Consider the following 16,493-nt stretch of genomic DNA (forward strand, 5'->3'; position numbering starts at 1 on the left):
CACAAAAGCATATAACTTTATGAAATATCAATATTTTCCTAATTTTATGGGGGAGAGTGCAACATCATAGTCATGCACAAGTGTCTAGTTGAACAATCTTTCTTCAGTATTTAGTTAGCTTAGCAGTTGTAGGATCCAAAAACTCAAGAAACTTAAGAGGGCAATAATTGCTCGAAAAATTTTGAAGCTATATAATAGATAAAGCAACCACTCATAGAAGTCAAACACATACTTTCTATGAGTAGCCTCCCCTTAATTTAACTCAACTTAGACTTAATAAAGAAAGTCAAGCCAAGAAATATATCAACTAGATCATCAAATCATTAAAATTCTTCCTTAAAATTTTGTAGTCCTCTAAATCCTTGTTCAAGGAAAACTTGAAAGTGAAACTTCTATCTCCAAGAGGAAAGGTCTTGTTACTCTTTATATCACCTCCCCTCTTGTTATGATAACCGGGGTAATCTTCCTTCTGAAACTCCACCATCTCCTTTAGAATCAATCCTCTCTTATTTGCTGAACTTCTAATCCTCCACTGAGTGTAAGGTTCATCATCCCTATGACTTACATGTATCTCGCCATTTTTACTCAATAAGCATCTTGCACTGCTAAAGAAATCACGCAATAACTCCCTGTGTCTCCTGCATTTCAAATTATTAATTGAAGCAAATAATCAAAACAAATGGAAAAAAAAAGTATATCATAAATTTACATAACATACAAAATGAGCTCTTCATCTCTTTCGTGCAGCCCAATTTCATGCCCTGAATGAGGAAAATTGAAGATGATTCGATCGAATCGCTTGGCTTTCAAGAAGTCATCTTCATGCATGTCTTTCACGTTAATTTCATGTAATAATGTGCACCCTAGTCTTTTAAGCTCATCAAGGTGAATCCTAGCACTCCAATGCTTCTCCAGCAATTTACCTGATGGAAAGGCACATCAAACTTATATCCTAAAAAGTACTGAATTTAATACATTCAAATCCACAGCACTTATGTCCTAAACGCCCTAAACGTACACAACTAAACAGATTTATTTGTGTTAGAGATATGTTTTCTATCTGAATCTCAGACGCCCAATGACCTACAGGCCTAAATGCAACTAAATAATCTTTGTTTGAATCATTATGAAAGAAGATAATTTTTTTCCTAAAACAATTTCTTAAGAAGTTATCTGCTCTTGTAAAGGAAATAATTTGAAATGTCTACATAGCTATCAGCGCTGACGGGCATCTCACCTAAATTATCGTAGGAAGTTGCGATCATATTCTTGGCAGAACCGAATGTCTTGGCTAGGCAGGCCGAGAAGGAGAAGTCTCCTTCGCCTACAAGAAGTATCCTGTGAGAGCTTGAGTAATGCATTATCCATATCTCCTTTTGCCCCTCGCAGGACGCTTCTCCCATTCGGTGATGAAAAGCTCTCTGTTTTTCTTTTCTCTAATCTTCCATTTCAGGTCTGGACTGAGAGCTTCACGTATATCTTTTTGGGGGGACCTTCGCGTATATGCCATGCTTATGTTGATTCCAAAGAGGCGCAATATTAGAGGCTTTTTGCTGCTCTCGAGGAGTTAATGGAGTAAAGTAGAGAGGTTGGTAATTAATGATTGTATTAATGGTTCTACTGCCTTATGGAACCAGCGGAAGGGATTGACAGTTGGAGTTCTGAGCGTTTCGCCTCCTTTTTAGTTTTCGAAAGAAGGGATCCTTGGAACGAATTCGTGATGGAGATGCAGTCCGTGTTTCATCATGATGAGGATTGCAGGCTAGCTGTTTCACAAAATGTTCTGGTGAATTTTCGGCTGCTTTATTAGGCTGGGCTAAAGTGGAGTGCTAGAAAATTTAATTGGGTAAAATGTGTGTTTTATATCTTAGTATTATTTAAAAAAATTAGCATGTAAAGATAAAAAGAGTAAGATTAAAAATGTTTAATGTAAAAAATTTAGAAAGAGAAAAAGTAATGGAGCATGATTCAGTTGATAGAGTCACTATGTAATAAGTGAACAAGAATCATCATTTATTCACTTTGAAGAAGATAGGGATTAAACATACAACTTATTTTCCCTGATAGAGATTACAAAAATTAAAGTATACAGCGAGAAATAATCTACACAATAACAAGGTTTGATTTCTCCAATAGAGATTATGGAGGATAAGTGTCAACAGGCGAATAGCTATACTCAATGGCAGAGTTAAATCTTGTCAGTATTTCGAACATAGTAGAGATCTTTGATGTTGATCCTCTATGTCGAAAGTGGTTGTTGGTAGAAATAACTGGTGGTAGTCATCGACCGTGATGCTGAAAAATACAAGAGAGCTCTCTCTCCTGTCTCTTATTCCCTCCTCTCTCATGTGAAGAATTAGGTTTTATTTATAAAGTTTTTTTGCTTGAGAATTTTGATATTTTAAACAAGAATTCAAAATATTATATCGTACAATCGATATTGATTCACTTGATGATCATAAATCATTTATTCAACATTTAAGTGCCCTAACGAAGCCAAAATTTAGTGATCTTGGGCTCATTGGAACCATCTCGTTGGGCCGCTTGAGTAGAGATAATTTATTTATGAATAGATTTCATATTTTTGTTTAATCAATTCTATATTTTATATACTTATCTCAAATCAAACATCTGTTATCGAATTTTAAAAACTTGTGTTGAATTGACATTAAGTTTTCTAACACTTTTAACATGTTATTAAGCAAAAATTATACTTAAAGAATATAGTTAAAAAGGAACAAAAAAGAAAAATTAATTTCAAATTTTAGTGAAAATACAAATTAATTCTCTGTTTTTACTTAAGACATGAAACTAATTTGTATTTTTCAGTGAATACATTGCTTTTTCCAACTAACCATTAATTTTTCAATAATTTCTCAATCTTAATTTTGCATTGAGAATGGGAAATTATTATTTAAAAAAATTGAGTGTAGATTTTATTTGGTCACATTAGAGATGTGGGATTATAAGAGTTTTTTGCAATGCAAGTAGGATTTAACTGATTTGATAAAACTAATAAATTCAAATTTATTAAATTTTCTCATGTAAGATTTTGAAAATTATTTGTAAAATTTTGAAACTTATTTTATAAAATAAGTTTATCGATTGACAAAATCTATACATTTACTTCTTATGAGGGTGACAAAATTTGCACATTTTCTGCTTATATGCGTGAGGTAAAAGCTTATACATAGATGGGAAGCTATTAAGTGTCAAATCACATAAAACTAATTATATTCTGCTCATCATGTAGATCAGTTTGCATTTCTTACTTATTTACTCAATCATAATGCTTAAATTATGTTTGGTGCATCTTGAACGACAATCTCGATCTTGACTTTATGTAGAATAATACATACTAGTTGTGCTTTTAAGTTCCGTAGCTTCAAACATTATACAAGCTTAGATCGTTATTTTTTGTTCAAAAATTTGTGTTTGTACTTAATTATTTTATTAACATGATTGTGCAGATTAATTAGAGATTAATTCTCAAGTAAATAACCGCTTATCATATAATCTACATCATTGGTCACTTCTATTATTCTATTTTTTTGCCTTGCATTATTAATTTAGAAGTTTATTATACCAATACTGTTTTGTAGCATTATATATGCATTGTGCTTAAGGTTTATTTACTCTTATAAATTACTTATGCCTTCGCTTGTACACTGTTGTTCATTGTGTCATTTTTTAGTGTTTTAAGTATTCATTTTCATGTTTTTTTTTTTTTTTGATATAATATGTAAGGAGATTCAAAAGTGCTAATTGCACATCTAATTTGACTCCTCTCTTGCTATGTCCATACCAAACATAACTCATATATAGTATAGGAAAGTCATATATATACCTTTTATTAATTGGAGAAAACAAAAATGGTCCACTTTTTAGATTTTATTATTCTATCTTTCTATTCTAATACAAAATTTATCAAAATATTTTAGTCTTTTCAACGATTTAACTTGGATTAAGTATAGAGATATTTTTTAATTGTGAGTTATCAAACTTCTACGACAGAGAAGATTATAATTGCATTGCATTATATTTTTAAAATAGTTGTATGTTTACATTATGAATTCTCAATTTATAATGTTATACAACCCAAACAATCTTACATTCAAAATAGATTTTGAAGTATTGCATATTTACTTTATGAATCTCAATATATAGAGTTAAACTCCTCAAATAATCAATTTTATTAATATGTTAGTCACATTAATACATGTACTTCTTATGCTTATATATCATATGAATAGCCACAAAAGCATAACACTCTATTAAATAGAGTACAACATCATATAGAAATAGAGTGCAACATCATATAGTCATGAGCAAGTGAATCACTTTTCTTTAGTATTTAGTACACTAGGCAACTATAGGGGGCAAAAACATAAGGAGGAAACATAATTGCTTGAGAAATTAAATTTGAAGCAATAACAAAGAAAGTCAAACCAAGAAATATAGCAACTAAGATTTAATTTGGGATAGCTTTTTTACTATTTTTATAGCTATTTTTTTAGTAAAAAAGATTTACCTTTTTTTTTACTAAAAATTACTTTAAGCATTAACTGAAAAGTCATCCCAAATAAAACCTAAGTCACAAAATCATAAAAATCATTAAATTTCGTTGTCCTCTAAATCCATGTTTTGTTCAAGTAAAACTTAGAAGTGAAACACTCATCACCAAGAGAAAATGTTTCGTTGCTCCTGATATCGCCTCCTCTCTTATTTTCATAACCAGGATAATCTTCCTTATGAAACTTCACCATTTCCTTCAGGAGTAGACCTCTCTGCTTTGCTGAACCTCTAATCTCCCAATTATCATAAGGATGATCATCCCTATGAGTGAAATGTATCTCACCATTTTCACTTAGCAAGCGTCTTGCCCTACTAAAGAAATTACAAACTAACTTCTTGTGCATCCTAAAACAGTAATCAGCATCGAAGTTCCATATTATTTTAAGGTAAGGCATATAGTAGACATCAACAATTAATTAACGGATAGATATACACTGATGTACTTACAAAATGAGCTCTTCGTTGTTCTCACCGAACCCTAAATAATGTCCTGCATGAGGAAAATTGAAGATGATTCGGTCGAACCGCTTGACTTTCAAGAAGCTATCTTCATGAATGTATTTCACATTAATTCCATGTAACAATGTGCACCCTAGTCTTTTAAGCTCATCAAGGTGAATCCTAGCAGTCGAATGCTTCTCCAACAATTTCTCTGATATGGACAAACACATCAGACATTTTCAGTGAGGGCTTATTTGATTGATTGGGGATGAAAATTATGTCTTAAAAGTACTGATTTTGTTTCATTCAAGTTGAGAAGACTGAAAAAATAAAAATCCTCAATGTTAGGGATATTGAAATTGTAAATTAATATTGATTTTTAACTGATGATTAGTTAAAATGAAGTAATCAACTAAACTATTTATTTTACATTATATAAACCCAAACACAAAAATAAATTGTCTCAACCAACCAAACAGAACTTAAAACGTCCTATTAAAATCTTGAGAACCATTATAATTAGTTTATACCCAACAAAAAAACTTATTTTGTCTCAGTGCTATGTTTTCTATCTGAATCCCAGACGCCCACTGACCTACAGGCCTGCAACTAAATAATATTTGCTTGAATCATTATGAAAGAAGATAAGTTATCAGCTCTTTTAAAGGAAAAAATTTGAAATTTCTACATATATAGCTGTCTATTTCCACCATAAGCTAATCGTGATCCAGCGCTGACGGGAATCTCACCTAAATTACCGTAGGAAGTCGCGATCATATTATTTGCCGAACCGAATGCCTTGGCTAGGCAGGCCGAGAAGGAGAAGTCTCCTTCTCCTACAAGAAGTATTCTGTGAGAGCTTGAGTAATGCTTTATCCAAATCTCCCTCTTCCCCTCGCCGGATTCCGATGAAACCGCCGCCGCCGCCGCTTCTTCCATTATGTGAAGAAAAGTTTACTGTTTTTCTTTTTTTCTAAACTCGCATTTCAGGTCTGGTGTGGTTTCGTGTATATACCATACGTATGCTGCTTCCAAAGAGACGCACTAGAGGCTTTCCAGATCTCGAGGGCTTAATGAAGTAAAGCTGAGAGAAGGTAATTAATGATCGTTTTAATGGTAATCCTTTGTAAACTCCCTTATGGAAGCAGCGGAAGGGTTGGCAGTTGTTTTTCGAAAGAAGGGATCTTTGCAACGGATTTGGGATGGATGTGCAGTCCGTGTTTGATAAGCAACGCAGGCCAGCTATTTGACGAAATGCTCAGGTGAGTTTCAGCCTGCTTTATCAGGTTGAATTTGACATATTGATTAATTACTTTATGAATCGTTAATCAACATTCCGGAATCAGGAGTACGGAGAACAATGACGATTTTCTGATAGGAACTTTTATCAATTTTTTTTTTTGGGAATACTTTTATCAAATTTAAAATTGATCTTATTTTTCTTAAGTTATTGAGTATGTGTTAATATTATATTATGAATTATATTTTTATTTTATATTAAGACATTAAAGTAATTTTTATTTTCGTTGAATACAATGAGTTTTCTAACAAATCATTAATTCTTCAATAATTTCTCAATATTAATTTTTCCTTGAGAATGAGAAATTATTAATTGAAAAATAATTTGATGTGTATTATGGTTTACACATTCCTCTGAGTTGAGCCTCAAGTTTTGGATTTTCTCATTTTGTACTCCCCTTTTGTATTTTCTTTTTCAGTAACTTTTTAATCTTCTTGCACATGTAATTATTTCTTGATTAATAAAAATGGGCTTTGCCCTTAATTTTTCCCTTCAAATAAATGATAATTTGAGTGCATCAGCCTACCCGTAGATAACAATGGTAGATAAGATGTGAAAGCAATGATGTTCTTGCAATCGACATCAGGTGTCTTGAAGATACAAGCAGTGGTTGCCACTAAAATTAAAAGATATGCAAGCAGATATAACAAGCTTGTTAGCCAGCATGAATGGATAAATTAATGTTGAATGCAACTCAACCATGTTGCCCAGTATCAAGATACAAATAAGTAGGTTCACCTGACTACAAGCGACGCCGATTAATATGTATCGACTTGAAAACCAATATGACCCGCTGTAGAAGATCTATATTGTGCACAACATACCACCTACGATGTAAATAGAGAGAAGCGGTAACAAATACCAGCTATTTACAAGCCAACACGCCAACACAAAATTGTGACGAACACAAGCTTTTACAAACTGTCGTAGAAGACCCGTCAAATATTTCAAAATACCGCCACAAATACATCACGTGTATACACTTATAATATTCAAAAATACCTCCTAAATAATCGTATGGACCCCAACAAATGTGTCATGGGCACACATGTGACATCTGAAAATGTTGCACGGGTCAAATGATAAATTTATGTTTGAGCCCGATCCTTCTATGCGAGTATATAGAAGTTGAAACTGCTAAAATTATCAAACGAATATATGATTGCAACATCAACCGAGATACCTATTTTAATATATTCATGTTAGGCCTTTAAGGCCTATAAATAATAAAAATCTACCAGTACTGACCTAAAGTGGTAACGAACCTGGTCCTCTGTCAGCAATTAAACAAAGTCCACAACGTTCAATAAAAAATTACCAAAAATGCCCCCTATACACCTGTATGGGCCCTGGAGAGCGTGATGTATTCAAACACGTGACGTCTGAGGATGCTGCACAAGTCAATAAATAAACCCGAGTTCGAGCACGTTCCTTCTATGTGGATAGATAGGAGTCAGCATGGCTCGAACTATCAAACAAATGTGTGGTCATGGTGTCAATCAAGATATTTATTTTAATAGGTTCATATTAGGACCTTAAAGCTTATAAAAAAAAATCATTAATAAAGGTACAAAGTTAACGAAAAGCTCGACCCTCTGTCGGTAAGTTTATAGAGTCGACAAAGTTCAATCAACAAAAAAGGTATTTTGTCTCGAAGTCCAACACCTTTAATGGTAATAATAACCCCAGGCAACACTTAACACAATATAAGGCCACCTGCAGGAATACAAGAGGCAACGATGCCTTATGTAGTTGTGTAGTTATTTGATTATCATAGTTGTGTAGTTTAGATGTTAATTCTCAAGTAATTACCCACTTACCTTATCATATAATCTACATGAGTAATCACTTCTATATTATTGTATTTATTGGCTTGCATTATCAATTTTCAAGTCTATTTTATCAAAATTGTTGAGAAACATTATATGCATTGTACTTATGATTTATTTACTATTTATATTAGCATTCCTCATCTTTTATAAATTACTTATGCCTTCACTTATACACTATTGTTCTTTCTGTTATGTTCAATTGCTTAAGTAATCATTTTCATGTATTAATTTTTTTGATTTTCAATTAATAGATTTTGTAAAGAGCTTCAAAAGTGCTAATTACTCATCTAATGGCTCCTCTCTTGGTATGCCCATACCAAACATAAATCATATATAGTATAAGAATATCATAAATTTTGCATAAGATTAAAATGGCAATAATAAATATGGAAGGTAAATGCTACCTTTTATTAATAGGAGAAAACAAAAAGACAATTTTTATTTTATTATTCTATCTTTTTCTTCTAATAAAATATTTATCAAAATATTTAGTGTTTTCTTCTAAAATGATATCATATGAAGTCAATTAAATTTCAATGATGTAACTTGGATTAAAAGTAGAGGTATTTTTTTTTTATTTTATCAAACTTTTACGATAAAGAAGAATTTAATTGTATGGCATTAAATGTTTTAAATAGTGCATATTTACTTTATGAATTCTCAATGAATAATATTTTACAACCCCCAAAAAAAAGCTTACATTTAAAAAATAAATTTTGAACTATTTCATATTTACTTTATGAATTCTCAAAATATAATGTTATACTCAAATAATTTTATATATGAAATAAATTATATTAATTTATGTGGGTCACATTTTACTTGTAATTCTTTCCTTATATTTATATATCATATGAATAGTCAAAAAAGCATAACAGATAACACTAATAAATATCAAATTTTTTTTTTTTAATTTTAATGAGAGAGTGCAATATCATAGTCATGACACAAAGTGTTAGAACAAGTACTTACTCGAATCACTTTTCTTTAATATTTAGTCCACTTCACAGCAATAGGGGCCAAAAAACTCAATAAAGTTAGGAGGACATATAATTGCTTGAGAAACTAATTTTGAATCTATCATAAAAAAAGTAGTGAAACCAAGAAATATAGCAACTAAATCACTAAATCATGAAAAATTTTCCTTAAAATTCAGTTGTCCTCTAAATGCTTGCTCAAGGAAAACTTGAAAGTGAAACTCATATTTCCAAGAGGAAAGGTCAAGTTGCTCATTATATCACCTCCTCTCTTGTTCTCATAACCAGGATAATCTTCCTTCTGAAACTCCACCATTTCCTTGAGGATCAGACCTCTCTCCTTTGCTGAATCTCTAATGCCCCACTTATAAAAAGGATGGCCATCCTTATGACTAACATGTATTTCACCATTTTCACTTAACAAGCATCTTGCACTGCTAAAGAAATCACAAAGTAACTTCTGGTGCATCCTAAAAAATAATCAACATCGAGTTTCCATATTATTTTAAGGTAAGGCGATGAGTAGACATCAACATAAGTTAAATGACAGTAATGTACTTACAAAATGAGCTCGTCATCATGTTCATGGAGCCCTACATAATGTCCTGCATGAGGAAAATTAAAGATGATTCGGTCGAACCGTTGTGCTTTCAAAAAGCTATCTTCGTGCATGTCTTTCACATCAATTCCATGTAATAATGTGCATCCTAGAATTTTAAGCTCATCAAGGTACATACTAGCACTCGAATACTTCTCCAGCAATTTATCTGGTATGGAAAGGCACATCAAACATTTTTAGTGAGGGTTGATTTGGTTGATTGTGGATGATAATTATGTCTTAAAAAGTACTGATTCTGTTTCATTCAAGTTGACAAGACTGAAAAAATAAAATTCATCAATGTTAGGGATTTTGAAATTGTAAATTAATATTTATTTTTAACTATTGATTAGTTAAAACGAAGTAATCTACTAAACTAATTATTTTACATTACATAAACCCAAAAACAAAAAGAAATTGTCTCACCCAACCAAACCGTACTTAAATATTTTATTAAAATATTGAGAACCATTATAATTAGTTTATAACCAAGGAAAAGAATTATTTTATGTGAGTGCTGTGTTTTCTATCTCAGTCAAAACGTAACTAAAGCGCAAGTCAAAAGCGTAGTCAAAAGCATAGGTGCCGTGGCAAATTTTTATTGGATGCCCGAATTTATTTTCCACTTCTAGTGACCGGATGCAATAATTTGCCCATTTATAAATATCCACTGACCTACGAGAGCTTATTATGTGCAGAATCCGGATGTAATTGTTTATTTGGGCTCCGATATAAATATTTAAATTTTCTCTCTTATATTCATCGTATTTTTAAAAAAGAGAAAATAATCCGAACTCCGCACGTAGGGTTTTTTCCTGACCTACATGTCTGCAACTAAATAATTTTTGTTTGATTCATTATGAAAAAAAATATAACTTTCCTAAAACAATTCCTTAAGAAGTATTTGCTCTTGCTCTTCTAAAGTAAAGTTTTTGAAATGTCTAAATAGCTATTTCCACCTTAAGCTAATCGTGATCCAGCAGTGACGGGCATCTCACCAAAATTATCGTAGGAAGTCGCGATCATATTATTGGCAGAACCGAATGCCTTCGCTAGGCAGGCCGAGAAGGAGAAGTTTCCTTCGCCTACAAGAAGTATTCTGTGAGAGCTTGAATAATGCTTTATCCATATCTCCTTCTTCTCCTCGCCGGATTCCAACGAAACTGCCCCCTCAGCCGCTTCTCCCATTGGGTGAAGAAATTTTCTGTTTTTCTTCTCTAATCTCACATTTCAGGTCTGGTGTGTCTTCGTGTATATACAATACTTACACTGCTTCCAAAGAGACGCATTAGAGGCTTTCCAGGTCTCGAGGAGTTAATGGAGTAAAGTAGAGAGAAGGTAATAATGCTTGTATTAATGGTTATCCTTTTGAAATTTCCTTATGTAAGCGGCGGAAGGCGTTGACAGTTGGAGTTCTGAGCTTTTGGCAATCCTTTTGGTTTTCGAAAGAAGGGATCTTAGGAACGGATTTGAGATGGATGTGCAGTCTGTGTTTGATCATGATGAGCAATGCATGCCAACTATTTGACGAAATGCTCAGCTGAGTTTCTGCCTGCTTTATCAGGCTGAAGTTTAGATATTGCTTAATTACTTTATGGATCGTTAATCCACATTCCGGAACATGAGTACGGATGACAGTGACAATATTCTAATAGGAACTTTTATCAAATTTTAAATTAATCTTATTTTTCTTAAGTTATTGAGTATGTGTTAATACTATTACATTATGAATTATAATTTTATTTTATTTTAAAAGTGAGATTAAAGCTTCATTTAGGATACTTTTTTTATTGCATTTAAAATAATTATTTAGCATAAAAATTTTTTTGTACTAAATAGCTGATTTAGATAGTATTAATAAAGTTGCCCCAAATGAAGCCTAATTCACACTTACATCTTTTTTTTGGCTTTTAGCCCAATTAAGCCAAACTTTTTTTTTTTAGAAAAATTAAGGCAAACTCTCACACAACATCGTAAGCTTTAAATTCAAGACCACTTAGTTGTTGGTCCAAACTATCAACCAATGAACCAAGATGAGCTACATATCTAAATTTCAAAATTCGCTTCTCACATAAGTTCCTTAGATTCTCTAGATTGATCATTTCTATAGTAAAAAAAATTTTAGGGGCATTTGTGCACATATCACTTAAAATTTCCTTAACTAAATTAAAAAGAAGCACTTTTAACATGTAATTAAACAAAAAATATAATTAAAATACAATTTAAAACAAAAAAAATGTAAAATTAATTTTCATTTTTAGTGAATATAAAAATCTGTTATGTGTTTTTACTAGAGACAAAAATAATTTGTATTTTCATTGAATACAATGAGTTTTCTAACAAATCATTACTTTGCAAATATTCACCACAGGTCTATAAGGTACCCCTGAACGAAATAACTCATTGTTGCATATAAGGATCCTTATCTCAGGTTGGGACGACTACCTCTTTTGACTAAGTAGACCAAAGACGATGGTGGTCCGGAATGACGAAACCATAGGATATTGGTCAGACTCACTATCCCTCCCCTCACCATTACTTTAATTGCAAGGTGATAAATTTTTAATTTTAAATATTAAATATTTAAATAGAAAATCATACTGCAACTATATGCCCGATACAAAATACTATGTATTTGTTTAACAACTAGCCTTAATCGAAAAAAAAAGTAAATTAAAAAAAAAAAAACTAGCCTTAATCGAAAGTTCTCTCTTGCTGTCGATAAGAGTAATTAACTATAGAGGCTTGCACAAATAGAAAATTTGAACTCAGATCATAAAGTTCTCGCAAAATGAGGGTGAAATCTCTATGTAGTGTCTTATTTAAAACTTAATCTGCCTAGACAACCTGAAGAAAAAGAAAAGGGATCCAAGAAGATGCTAGGTTGCAAATTTTTGAAGCCCACAACACTCTAGCCCCTGCGAATCATACTGTAGTTATTTGATTATCATAGTTGTGTAGTTTAGATGTTAATTCTCAAGTAATTACCCACTTGCCTTATTATATAATCTACATGAGTAATCACTTCTATATTATTGTATTTATTGGCTTGCATTATCAATTTTCAAGTCTATTTTACCAAAATTGTTGAGTAACATTATATGCATTGTACTTATGATTTATTTACTATTTATATTAGCATTGCTCATCTTTTATAAATTACTTATGCCTTCACTTATACACTATTGTTCTTTGTGTTATGTTCGATTGTTTAAGTAATCATTTTCATGTATTTATTTTTTTTTATTTTGAATTAATAGATTTTGTAAAGAGCTTCAAAAGTGCTAATTACTCATCCAATGGCTCCTCTCTTGGTATGCCCATACCAAACATAAATCATATATAGTATAAGAAAATCTTAAATTTTGCATAGGATTAAAATGGCAATAATAAATATGGAAGGCAAATGCTACCTTTTATTAATAGGAGAAAACAAAAAGTCCTTTTTTATTTTATTATTCTATCTTTTTCTTCTAATAAAATATTTATCAAAATATTTAGTGTTTTCTTCTAAAATTATATCATATGAAGTCAATTAAATTTCAATGATGTAACTTGGATTAAAAGTAGAGATATATTTTTTTTTATTTTATCTAACTTCTACGATAAAGAAGAATTTGATTGTATGGCATTAAATATTTTAAATAGTGCATATTTACTTTATGAATTCTCAATGAATAATATGCTACAACCAAAAAAAAAAAAAGCTTACATTTAAAAAATAAATTTTGAACTACTTCATATTTCCTTTATGAATTCTCAAAATATAATGTTATACTCAAATAATCTTATATATGAAAGAAATTATCTTAATTTATGTGGGTCACATTATACTTGTAATTCTTTCCTTATATTTATATATCATATGAATAGTCAGAAAAGCATAACAGATAACACTATTAAATATCATTTTTTTTTATTTTAATGAGAGAGTGCAACATCATAGTCCTGACACAAAGTGTAAGAACAAATACTTACTCGAATCACTTTTCTTTAATATTTAGTTCACTTCACAGCAATAGGGGCCAAAAACACAATGAAGTTAGGAGGACATATAATTGCTTGAGAAACTAATTTTGAAGCTATCATAAAAAAAGTAGTCAAACCAAGAAATATAGCAACTAAATCATTAAATCATGAAAATCCTTCCTTAAAATTTAGTTGTCCTCTAAATCCTTACTCAAGGAAAACTTGAAAGTGAAACTCATATTTCCAAGAGTAAAGGTCTCGTTGCTCATTATATCACCTCCTCTCTTGTTTTCATAACCAGGATAATCTTCCTTCTGAAACTTCACCATGTCCTTGAGGAACATACCTCTCTCTTTTGCTAAACTTGTAATGTCCCACTTATAATAAGGATAATCATTCCTATGACTAACATGTATTTCACCATTTTCATTTAGCAAGCATCTTGCACTGCTAAAGAAATCACTAAGTAACTTCTGGTGCATCCTAAATAAATATCAACATCGAAGTTCCATATTATTTTAAGGTAAAGCAATTAGTAGACATCAGCATAAGTTAACTGACAGTGATGTACTTACAAAATGACCTCATCATATATTTCACGGAGCCCTGAATAATGTCCTGCATGAGGAAAATTAAAGATGATTCGGTCGAACCGTTGTGCTTTCAAGAAGCTATCTTCATGCATGTCTTTCACATTAATTCCATGTAATAATGTGCATCCTAGGCCTTTAAGGTCATCAAGGTGACTCCTAGCAGTCAAATGCTTCTCCAGCAATTTATCTGATATGGAAAGGCGCATCAGATATTTTTTGTGAAGGCTGAATTGGTTGATTGTGGATGAAAATTATGTCTTAAAAAGTACTGATTTTGTTTCATTCAAGTTCACAGGACTGAAAAATAAATATCCTCAATTTTAGCGATTTTAAAATTGTAAATTAATATTGATTTATAAATATTCATAAGTTAAAATGAAGGAATCTACCAAACTAATTATTTTACATTATAAACCAAACACAGAAATTGTCTGGACTAACCAAACAGTACTTAAATATCTTATTAAAATATTGAGAACCGTTGTTATTAGTTTCTACCCAAACAAAAAAATTATTTTATGTCAGTGCTGCGTTTTCTATCTCAATCATATAGACGCCCACTGAGCTATGAGAGGTTATTGTGCGGAGTTTGGATATAACTTTTTATCTCACCTAAATTATCGTAGGAAGTCGCGATCATATTCTTGGCGGAACCGAATGCCTTCGCAAGGCAGGCCGAGAAGGAGAAGTCTCCTTCGCCTACAAGAAGTATTCTGTGAGAGCTTGAGTAATGCTTTATCCATATCTCCCTCTTCCCCTCACCGGATTCCGATGAAACCGCCGCCGCAGCTTCTCCCATTCGGTGAAGAAAAGTTCACTGTTTTTCTTTTCTCTAATCTCACATTTCAGGTCTGGCGTGTCTTCGTGTATATATCATACTTACACTGCTTCCAAAGGGACGCATAAGAGGCTTTCCAGATCTCGAGGGGTTAACGTAATAAAGTAGACAGAAGGTAATTAATGATTGTATTAATGGTTCTTTGGAAATTCCCTTATGGAAGCGGCGGAAGGGGTTGACAGTTGGAGTTCTGAGCTTTTGGCTTCCTTTTGATTTTCGAAAGAAGGGATCTTAGGAACGGATTTGAGATGATTGTGTAGCCCGTATTTGATCATGAAGAGCAATGCAGGCCAGCTATTTGACGAATTGCTCAGGTGAGTTTCTGCCTGCTTAATCAGCCTGAAGTTGAGATATTGCTTAATTACTTTATGGATCGTTAATCAACATTCCGGAATCATGAGTACGGAAGACAATGACGATTTTGTGAGAGGAACTTTTATCAAATTTAAATTAATCTTATTTTCTTAAGTTATTGAGTATGTGTTAATACTATTATATAATGAATTATATTTTTATTTTATTTTAAAAGTGAGATTAAAGCTTCGTTTGGGATAATTTTTTTATTACATGTTAAAGCAACTTTTTAGCATAAAAATTGTTTGAATTAAAAATTTGTGTACTAAAAAAGTTATTTAAAAACAATTAATAAAATTTCCCCAAGGGAAGCCTAATTCACACTTATATCTTTTTTTTAGACTTTTAGCTCATTTAAGGCAAACATTTTTTCTGAGAAAAATTAAAGCAAACTCTCACACAACAAATTCGTAAGCTTAGAACTCAAGACCTCTTGGTTGATGGCTAAAACTCCCAACCAACGGACCAAAATAAGCTACATATCTAAATTTCAAAAATCGCTTCTCACATAAGTTCCCTAGATTCTCAAGATTGATCATTTCTATAGTAAAAAATAATTTTAGTGGCATTTGTGCACATATCACTTAAAATTTCTTCAACTAAATTTAAAAAAAGGAGCACTTTTAACATGTAATTAGACAAAAAATATTATTAAATATTGTTTAAAAAAATGTAAAATAGATTTCCATTTTTTTGTGAAAATCTAACATTGTTATGTGTTTTTACTAAAGACATAAAAGTAATTTGTATTTTCATTGAATACAATGAGTTTTCTAACAAACCATTAATTTTTCAATAATTTCTCAATCTTAATTTTGCCTTGAGAATGAGAAATTATTAATAGAAAAATAATTTTAGTTACGCTGCCAAGCGCTCCCTTTGGACTGGCAGCGAGTAAATACCCCAGTTCCAAAAAAAACCATTAGAGATGATGCAGTTTATAAGAGTTTTTTAGGCTGCAATTGTAATTTAACTTATTTAATAAATCCGATAAATCACAATTTATTAACTTTTGT

The 16,493-nt window shown here is 31.5% G+C and overlaps 4 protein-coding genes across 4 annotated transcripts; all 4 read right to left on the minus strand.

Annotated features, from left to right (window-relative positions):
* Positions 1 to 307: 307 nt before the first annotated feature.
* Positions 308 to 1,403, minus strand: LOC110111470 (uncharacterized protein At4g26485-like). The gene is made up of 3 exons (XM_020843371.1): positions 1,238 to 1,403; positions 719 to 923; positions 308 to 638 (listed from the first exon to the last, which is right to left on the minus strand). The coding sequence occupies exons 1-3, from the start codon at positions 1,401 to 1,403 to the stop codon at positions 308 to 310; spliced, it is 702 nt and encodes a 233-aa protein (XP_020699030.1).
* Positions 1,404 to 4,631: 3,228 nt separating this feature from the next.
* On the minus strand, positions 4,632 to 5,955 carry LOC110111471 (uncharacterized protein At4g26485-like). Its single transcript, XM_020843372.1, has 3 exons — positions 5,775 to 5,955; positions 5,023 to 5,227; positions 4,632 to 4,920 (listed from the first exon to the last, which is right to left on the minus strand). The coding sequence occupies exons 1-3, from the start codon at positions 5,953 to 5,955 to the stop codon at positions 4,632 to 4,634; spliced, it is 675 nt and encodes a 224-aa protein (XP_020699031.1).
* Positions 5,956 to 9,300: 3,345 nt separating this feature from the next.
* LOC110111472 (heavy metal-associated isoprenylated plant protein 41-like) lies at positions 9,301 to 9,911 on the minus strand. The gene is made up of 2 exons (XM_020843373.1): positions 9,688 to 9,911; positions 9,301 to 9,595 (listed from the first exon to the last, which is right to left on the minus strand). Exons 1-2 carry the CDS (start codon positions 9,909 to 9,911, stop codon positions 9,301 to 9,303), a joined length of 519 nt encoding a protein of 172 aa, XP_020699032.1.
* A 3,817-nt stretch (positions 9,912 to 13,728) lies between these two features.
* LOC110111473 (uncharacterized protein At4g26485-like) lies at positions 13,729 to 15,084 on the minus strand. Its single transcript, XM_020843374.2, has 4 exons — positions 14,898 to 15,084; positions 14,268 to 14,472; positions 13,904 to 14,175; positions 13,729 to 13,805 (listed from the first exon to the last, which is right to left on the minus strand). Exons 1-4 carry the CDS (start codon positions 15,082 to 15,084, stop codon positions 13,729 to 13,731), a joined length of 741 nt encoding a protein of 246 aa, XP_020699033.1.
* Between the last annotated feature and the right edge of the window lie 1,409 nt (positions 15,085 to 16,493).

The sequence above is a fragment of the Dendrobium catenatum genome, unplaced genomic scaffold (assembly GCF_001605985.2).
Source record: "Dendrobium catenatum unplaced genomic scaffold, ASM160598v2 fragScaff_scaffold_621, whole genome shotgun sequence".
NCBI classification, from domain to species: domain Eukaryota; kingdom Viridiplantae; phylum Streptophyta; class Magnoliopsida; order Asparagales; family Orchidaceae; genus Dendrobium; species Dendrobium catenatum.